General features: G+C 33.2%; 1 protein-coding gene across 1 annotated transcript; it reads right to left on the bottom strand.

Moving 5' to 3' along the window:
• Positions 1-765: 765 nt before the first annotated feature.
• On the bottom strand, positions 766-1,910 carry LOC106331072. The gene is made up of 2 exons (XM_013769424.1): positions 1,542-1,910; positions 766-1,428 (listed from the first exon to the last, which is right to left on the bottom strand). Exons 1-2 carry the CDS (start codon positions 1,908-1,910, stop codon positions 766-768), a joined length of 1,032 nt encoding a protein of 343 aa, XP_013624878.1.
• Between the last annotated feature and the right edge of the window lie 7,730 nt (positions 1,911-9,640).

Here is a 9,640-nt window from a genome sequence, read left to right as displayed (position 1 = left end):
TTTACCCCTTCTTTAAACAAAAACCTTGAGTCAAAGCGAAAACTCCCTCTATATGTTTATGAGGACGAGATCAGCTTAGTCAAAACTGGTCTATGGTCAGAACCTTGCTTATCCAAAAAGACTTGGTTAGATGCAGGAAACATCTGAAACCATTTTTTGTTCCCAAAACATCTGTCTAGATTGGATTGAATCGAATGAGTCCCTCTGATTCCTCTCCACGTAAAGCTATTGCCCGTGCTAGAAAGCTCCACCATCTCTCCTATGTCGAGCATGTCATTGAACGGCTGAAATGACACTTCACTTCTTGTACGACCTCCTATCTTCTCTTCGTTATTTCTTATCTCGTTAAAATCACCCATCACACACCAAGATTCTTTTTTTGTGAGCTCCAATACGAGATAACCTTTCACGCAACCTGGGTCTGTCACTTCTAACCAGTTCACCATATACACAAGAAACAAAAAAACTGATCCTTCCCGAACTGTACACTGAAGTCCACCAAGTGCTTATCTACAAACTTGAAATCAATATGCACAGAATTCTTCCAAAGCAACGATAAGCCTCCACTGTACCCAATAGGATTAACTATCAAAATCCTATCAAAGCCTAACCATGTTTGAAGATCAACAATTCGTCCCTCTGCCTCTTCGTCTCCATCAAAAACAAGATGTCTGGGAAATGTTCTTTACGCATTTCCCCCAGTCTTGGAATCACCCGATCTTGTGCACGGCCCAAGCCCTGGCAATTCCAGCTCACCATCGCCATTTAGATATTGGACGGTCCCTCATTTGGGACTACCAATGGTTTCTTAAACCTTGTAGAGCTTTGAGATGGCTCAACATCATCATCTGCCTTCCTTTTTAAATCTGTGATCACACCTTCCCCTATCTTCTTCCCCTTAGCCGAATCTCCTCCGAGAGCACGTTTTCCACTTGCTTTTCTTGTGTAAGTTCCCGGCCTTCTTCTGGATTTAGGTTTCTTTAGAGTAGTCCCGAAAGCATTAGTCTCAAAGAAACTAGCACTATAACCCGTTGAACCCTCCATCAGCAAACCAGATTGGGTACTACCAGAATACTCATTCAGGTCTGGCAGAGCTGTAACCAACTTCCCAGATTGTAGGACTCTGACAACCGCAGAGATTGCACTTGCCATTAACTTCTCAGGTTTATAAGCTACTTCCTTTTTCTGCTCAAAGTTGAAGACGATTCCTTTACCTTTATCAAGATCATTTGTCACAGTAGGCAAAGGTTCCAATCTGAGCATGGTTTTTTGACCAATAGGATCATTCTCAAGGTCTCTCAAAGATTTCCTTATCCTTTCGATCCTAGCTATCTTTTCGGGTGCATCAGCTACCATCAGATACATTATCATCCCTTCCAGAACTTCTTTCGCTATCTTTGGTTTTCCGGACAAAGGATCCAATCTTAACTGATCTTCCGGAATCACCCGAAAAGCGGATCAGATTCATCCATAGTCTACATCCTCAATGGTGGAATCCTCTATGTCGACGCAACTATAAGCTTTTCTGGCACAATATGTACCTTCTTGAAGAAAGGGCATTGAGGTTGCTCGTGAGTAAGACGCTGACAAGTATAACATCTTTTCTGAATTCTTTGATAGTCATATAAGATGTTCACCTCTTCTCCTCCTGGAATCGTAACTTTTTTCGCCCTTCTCAGAGGTTTAGACACATTAAACTTTACATAAACCCTTATGTACTCTTTAACCTGTGGCTTTTCTGGATCAAAAGCAACTTCAATCACTTCTCCAGCAAAACTTCCCCCAGGACAAATAGTGCTTTCTTTGTGTAGTAATTGATCAGAATATTCCTCATCTGAACCCACACATATATATATTGGAGATAATCTACAGGCGGCTTCTCCACCCATCTTTCCAGAACAAGCGGCCATAGATTCGACGTGTGGACGCCTTTGTCCAATACATCTTGCAAGTCATGCTCATGTGTGAATATGAACTGAAATCTTTCTTTAGAAAGAGCCACACTTTTAACTCTATCATATAATTTCCACTTCCGAGGCATATCCAAAATCACATCTGACATTTTCTGACACTGAGGATTCAAAATACGCCCCACCAGACTTAAAGAGTTTCGACCTGTAGAGTGGTACTCCAGATGATCAGGAAGCACGAACGGTTCCTCTTCTTCCGCTAAAAACATATTTAGTAATGGCTTATCTAACTGTGACGACATCTCACCACTTCTGAAACCCAGATTGACCCCATTCCACCAGAAAAGCCTTACCAAAATTAAAGCCCTTTGATTTGTGATTTTCAACTAAGATCACGTCAAGTAGATCTGGTTGAAGAAGTAGAAAATATCTGTTAAACTAGACGGAAATCAATGAAAGAAACTTGTTATTAGACACTGAGGCCCCACTTTGTTAACGAAATGTATGTTAGCAAACGAGTAATAAAGCCCAAAAGAGAGAATCACTATCTTCTTAATAATTGTTTTTTTGAAAAGTAAAACATTAATTATGGGGCAGAATTTGATTGGGAGGATGACTTGTGTTTTATTATATAAAAGATATCCAAAAAAAATAATTCCTTAAAATCTATATATATATATATATATTTTGCAAACAAAGGTGTATATCATAGGGTCACGCTGTTTATGCAAATAGATTTACGTTTCTGTCGGTCACCGTCTCTTACTTGGTGTTGGACTGTCCATGCCCATGAAATTTTCATGTCTTATGTGATATCATATCATTAAATGAATGTAAGGCATTTTCTTAAGTAAGAGGTCTCTGGGTTGAGATCCAACTAATTCTCCAAGAGAGAGTACTGACAAGTGACAACTAAGTTGATTTCGATTTTCAACGAGGCTTAAAATATAGGTTTATTTGTGTCTGACCAAGCAAATGACAATTTACGTTTTGACAGAACTTGAACTCGTAACCGAGGAGTTTACGCGTTGCTTCAAATTCTATTTTGAAGCAAACGATACGATCTGGAGGCGGCAGTTTTTCTTAGCACGCTCTTAAACCTTAGCATAAACTGTCCATCAAATTGAGAATTCTGAGGTAACAATGAAACTCGAGATCGTTAAGCAGGAGTATCCCCTATATATTATTTGTGAAACATTAGGACTTCTTTTTGTAGCCACGTGTCATCATTAGGATAATTCTTAGAATTATTAGAGAAATATGTTGGTACATCTAATTATATAATAAGATTTTTATTAAACTAACAATAAATTAATTATTAATGTCATTTATTATTTTCTTAAATAAATATTACAGAATTGTTTGATGTGGCTAAAGGATATATGACAATTAGTGATTTTGAATAATAAAGATCTAATAAAAAATAATGTATCTTCTATCAAATTTGTTTAATTTTAAACTATTAAAATAATTAAAAAAAATCACAATAACCATATTATAAAAATTTAAATTTTTCTGTATATGTTATATTTTAAATTTAAAAAATGACTATAAATTACTAAAACTGTTAAAAGTCTCACATTCAAATTTTTGTGATCCATGGTTTAAAATTTTTGTTATGACAAAATACAAATGATTACAAAATCATATAAATAAAAGTCTAATTTAATTAATCATTAAGATTTAAAATATATATGTATATATATCATTCTAAATTAAACTATAAACCATATTGAATAAATAAATATTTTGATTTCAAAATTTACTTTGAATAATTTTTTTTGATAAAAGTTTTGAACTAACATTGATAAATTTTTTTAAATTATAAATTACTAAAATTATTAATCCCACAATAAAATTTTTGTTATCGGTAATTTAAAGTTTTTGCTATTAAAGATACACATGATCAAAAAAACATATGAGTAGAAAGCATCATTTAATAGACATTAATATTAAAAATATACTATGTATGTTAATATCATTTAAATTTAATTACATATCCTATCAAAAATTTAAAAAAAATTGTTTGGATTAATAAAATTGATTTATACGTTCACACTAATTTAATTATATATGTAATAGTTACTGAATTTTAATTATTCAATATATATTTATTATTTCATAATATATAAAAACATATAATATATAAAATAATTTATATATATAATGTTTATTCCGCGCAAGATGCGATCTTATTCTAGTATACTAGTATAGCCGAAAATAGTGCGATCAAAGAAGGGGAAGCGGCAATTACGGGTATCTTTGGTCTTTTGCATAATTTAATTATGGTCGGTGAAATTAACCGTTGATGACGGTTAGAGAACAATAAAGATAGTGCTTAAAATTGAAAGAGCAATGATGAGAAAATCACGTGGCAGTATAGAGTCAGTGATCTTTAGTTTTTTCAGGAAATTAATTATTTATTAAAATTTAAAGTTTAATCCATATTGGTTCCACAAATAACGGGCACAATCAATATCATATCATCGACTACAATTTCTACATACATGAATGAAATAAAATAACATAGTTTACAAACAAATAAAATCGTATTATTTAATGTTTAGTGACGCTGTACCTGCAAAAAAAAAACTTTACAGTGAAATTTGTTCTATATAATTTTTGATATAATTGTATCTGACGTAGTTATAAATTAATTAGAAAAATTATTACCATAGACTTGTATTTTCCATGACTTAATAAATAATATTTTATTATAATCCATGCATTCATTTTTTATTTTTCATATTTTAAAAAATTAATAAAACAAAGAAATTATCAATCAAAAGAGAGAAACGAGATTTATTATAACTATTGTTATTTTCTTTAGCCGTCACATGGCAACCATGAAAAAGAATTTAAACGCGTTCGATGTTATAGAAAAAAAATGTTATAGAAAAATGAAGTTAAACGCGCCCATTTATAAATTAATTTAACGGATAAAAAGAAAAAAAAAGCATAGCTAATGAACTTCATTTTTAATAACACTGTATATATGAACTAACGGTGATACTGAAAATGTTCCATGTCTTTTTGGCTGCATGTGTTTTTCAATAATATGATGAGCGACTAGTTTTTTGGCCCAAAAGCAAAGCTGTGATGAGGTGAGATCAGTTAGGTTGATTGGTACGACAAAAAAAATGGTTAGGTCGATTAGCGAAAAACGTTCATTGTCAAGAAGTTAATTGGATGATGACGCCAAAAACAAAATTAATTGGATAAACATTTAAATGGCCGAAGAACATTTTTAATGGTGGGCTTGGCTAAATCGTGATAAGGCCTTGCCATCACTACTGCACTTACGTTATTGCAGTGAAAACTGAATTTTAGAAATTGAAAAAAAAAACAACTTTTCAAGATGTTAATATACCTATCGTAAAGTATTACATCAAGTAGTACAAAAAATGCTACGTGAAACGATGCTGTGTAACTGATGTAAAGATATGAATTGAAACTGATTTAGAGCTAAATTAAAAGTTATTTGGAGTCTAAGCAAACTCTGATTTACTTAAAAACGATAAATCAAGAAAAGATTTCTAAAATCCTTTGAAGAAGATTTGGAAATATTCCATAAATAAAGATACGAGAACTTCCTTGTGAAGTTGGCTAAAGCTAACCACAAAATCTACTAGTCTAAATAGATAGAGATGTACCTCAGGTTAGGTACAACTTAAAAAAAGGCCGTAAGCATTTTGATATTGAATTAGAATAGATACAAAGCATAAAGATAGGGATCATGAAGAATTCTTGGATTAGTTTGATCTTTGAATATGTTCTCTAGTATCTTTATTTGAGTGTGACATGTTAGACAATTTGGAAGAGAGTCGGTAAAAACATATTTTTTTGTAAAGAGAAATTTTCATCATTGTTTTTGTTGTAGTATTTTGTGAAATAAATTAAACATTATATTTATACATGTTACTTTCAGTATCAGATCGACTTAATCCCAACAATTACTCCCCAACCGTTACTTCGAAAGATTCTATTTCTATATTGAATTTAATATTTTCTTTCAAATTTTTATTGAATTATATATTAAAGAAAACAAAATATTAATTTTCTATACTCCCTCAGTTTCATATTAAGTGTCACTTTATCATTTTTTTGTTACATAAAAAGTGTCATTCTACAATTTCAATGCAATTTATACTTACTTTTAGCTCAATATTAATGGCAAAATGCATTGTTATTATAAATAAATGTATCCAAAATGTTATTGGTTAAATAGATGACATTAATGAAAACATAAATGCATTTCAATCAGTTTATTCATATGTGTGAAAAATGTCAATGTGACACTCTTTGTGAAACAGAGAGAATGCAATCTAATATGCCAGACTTGGCTCAAGCTTTTTTCCCCTCTTGGCTTGTTAGTCTTAAAACTATGAGTTTTTTGGTAAAAAATTTAGAATTTTTTTTTTGTGAAAAATTAAATTTAGAATATTAAAAGCTTGCATGTGCATTGGAAAGAAAAATTCATAATGTTGAAAAATAAGAAAATCGAAATCTAAAATGTGAAAACCACAAAAGTATTGCATCAAAATTCAAAGAAGAAGAAAAAACTATTAGTATTAGTATATTAGGGTGATGATTGTTTCGGTAGTTTTTAGTTTTAGTTTTTGTTTTTTAGATTTTAGCTTTTGTTTTTTAGATTTTAGTTTTTGGTTTTTGGTTTTCAGCTTTTGGTTTTTGGTTTTTAGATTTTGATTTTGGTTTTTGGTGTTGCTGTAATTTTCTATTTTTCAAAAATTAATTAATACATTACTTTAAAATAATACGACAAAATCGCAATAAATATTTAGATTTACAATTAAAATTATATAAATATTGTGATTATTATTTTAAAATAAAATACAATCAACCTCTAGTAATGAAGCTTGATATCTGTAAATGCCGGTTGTGTCTTAGACAAACCGGGCTCAATGGAAGGAAGAGGTAATCGCTTACATCAATACTCAAAAGGATATTCCGATCCCGCTTGTCCCGTGCCCAAGGTGACTTAGAGGCCGCGCCCGAACATCTCAATTTACAAGATAAACTTTATAACGGAAACGTTACACCAAAAATTGGTTGGGATTACATGAACTGATGAACCTATTTATTTTGTTAAAGGTTTGCCCGATCCAACAATTATAATGTTAGGCCTTTGGTTTTAAGCCCGTTTAGAAGCCATATCCAACTGACATACGCCATCAGATTAGCTAGTCGTTTGAAAACATATTCAATTATTCTCTATCAAACACTATGAGAAAATATCTAGTATGATGGCAATTCGTCATCTCTTCCACTACTTTTTATTAGTGCGAGTACTTGACGACAGTAAATAAAAAAGTGTCGAGCACGTGCTAATTTTCAGATACTCTATTAGTCTTCTATTATTAGACAGCAATTTGATGATGTTGGGTAAGCTTGAAGAATGCTTAAGTTATAAGTTTCCTATTTGTGTTAGGTTTATCTATAAGAGTTTAGGAAACTTATAATTAATAAGTCCTAATGAGTTTAGGAAATATAGAGATATATATATATATGAGAGATCATGAGATGATCTAGGTGTGAGAGTTGAGAGCTTGAGGTTTTGAGAGAGTTTCCTCAAGAGATTAATAAGAAGAGTTCTTATATATTGTGTTACATACATTGGTGATCGTGTGACTTGGATACTAGACTTTCTTCTATAAACCAGGTCAAATGGAGTAGCTTTTAAGGATGTATGAAAGGAAGAGTTATACCAGAATTCAGCCCAAGCAAAATACTGACTCCATTGCCTCGGATGGGACGAAGTAAAACACCTTAAGTATGACTCCCAGCAGCGATTAATCACCTCTGTTTTCCCATCTGATTGTGGGTGATATGCTGTAAAGAACTTCAGTTTGGTACCAGGAAATTTAAAACATTTCCTCCAAAAGCTACTTAGGAACACTCTGTCATGATCATATATAATATAGACAAAGGAAACCCATGTATTCTGACAATCTCCTTCACAAACTTCTCTGCAACTGAATGAGCCGTATAAGGATGCTTCAATGTAAAGAAATGAGCATACTTACTCAAACTATCCACCACTACACAAATTGCATCCACTCCATTAGATTTAGGTAACCCTCCAATAAAATCCATAGATAGTTTCTCCTACATCTAATTCGGTATCGGAATAGGCTCAATAAGCCGGCTGTAGACAAGGTTGAGGTTTTGTCTGTTTGGCACACATTACACTCCGCCACAAACTTCTGCACATCCTTCTTCAAATTTGGCCAGTGAAATAATCTTGGAGTCCGTTTAGTCGTCTTTAACACCCCTGAATGACCTCCCATCATACCACTGTGATATTCCTCCAAGATCATAGCAATGTGTTTTGATCCTTTCCGTAAAACTAGTCTATCTTTATAGAAAAGATGATCACCTTTCACAGTATAACCGGTTTTTCACACGAACCAAACAGGAAGTCACGCAAGGTTTGTTGAATATGCTCATCTCCATCAATTTTATCAAACACATCTTGCATCTGAAGAGTAGAGACTTGTGTCAAGGCCATCATCAACTCGATTACTGTGAAAGACTGTTCCATCATAATGCGCGAAAGACCATCAGCTACCTTGTTATCAATACCAGCTTTATATATGATTTCAAAATCATATCCTAAAAGCTTGGTAAGCCACTTCTGATAGTCCATAGAAACATCCCTTTGATCAAGCAAAAACTTCAAACTCTTTTGGTCAGTAAAAATTGTGAATCTTCTCCCCATTAGATAGTGTTTCCATTTCTTCACCGCCATTACAATAGCCATAAGTTCTATTTCATAAACCGGCTTCAATTTCTCTCTACCAGTCAACCCCTTACCGAAGTATGCTATTAGTCACTGTCTGCATGAAAACCGCTCCAAAACCATACCCTGAGGCATCCGAGTCTACTATAAACTGTTCTTGAAAGTTGGCAAAGCAAGAACCGGAGCATTGATCATCCTTTGTTTGAGTATATCAAACGATTTCTGTTCTTTACTGCCCCAGTCAAACCCTTCTCTCTTCAACAGATCAGTCAATGGTCTCGCTATAACTCCATAAGACTTCAAAAAATGTCTATAGTACCCGGTAAGCCCCAAGAAACTTATCACCTCTTTCACTGTTTGTGGAGCTGGCCAATTAGAGATTTCTTCTGTTTTAGCTGAATCCGTCGCAACTCCTTCAGCCAAAATCACATGGCCCAAGTACTCCACTTTATTCTGACCAAATGAACATTTCTTCTTATTATAAAACAACTGATGCTAAATCAACAACTCCAAGACTACTTTCAGATGGTCACATGCTCTTTAACATTGCGACTATAGATCAGGATATCATCGAAGAATACTAACACAAAACGCCTCAACAATGGTCTGGAAACCTATTCATTAAAGCTTGGAACGTTGCCAGCGTGTTAGACAATCCAAATGGCATTACAACAAACTCATAATACCCAACCTGAGTTTGAATTGTTGTTGTTTCAGTATCAGCTTCCTCCATTATTATCTAGTGATACCCTGAGCGCAGATCTAACTTAGAAAAAATACAAGCACCCTCCAACTCATCTAATAGCTGATCTATTACCTGAATATGGAATTTATCCGTATTGTCGGTTTTTTTACTCCACGGTAATAAACATAGAACCTCCAATATTTGTCCTTCTTCTTAACTAGGAGTACTGAACTTGCATAAAGACTTCTACTTTGCCTTATCACACCAGATTAAAGCATTTTATCA

The sequence above is a fragment of the Brassica oleracea genome, chromosome C3, assembly GCF_000695525.1.
Source record: "Brassica oleracea var. oleracea cultivar TO1000 chromosome C3, BOL, whole genome shotgun sequence".
Taxonomy (NCBI): Eukaryota; Viridiplantae; Streptophyta; class Magnoliopsida; order Brassicales; family Brassicaceae; genus Brassica; species Brassica oleracea.
The sequence above is the reverse complement of the archived record's forward strand: the minus strand, read 5'-3'. Positions and strand labels throughout refer to the sequence as shown.

Bases quoted from the DNA above. Each gene is read 5' to 3' on its own strand.
- LOC106331072 (XM_013769424.1), bottom strand. From the start codon at position 1,910: ATGGCCGCTTGTTCTGGAAAGATGGGTGGAGAAGCCGCCTGTAGATTA. The intron at 1,429-1,541 runs GTACATATTGTG...CCGGAAGATCAG, and splicing joins AATGCCCTTTCTTCAAGAAG to TTAAGATTGGATCCTTTGTC.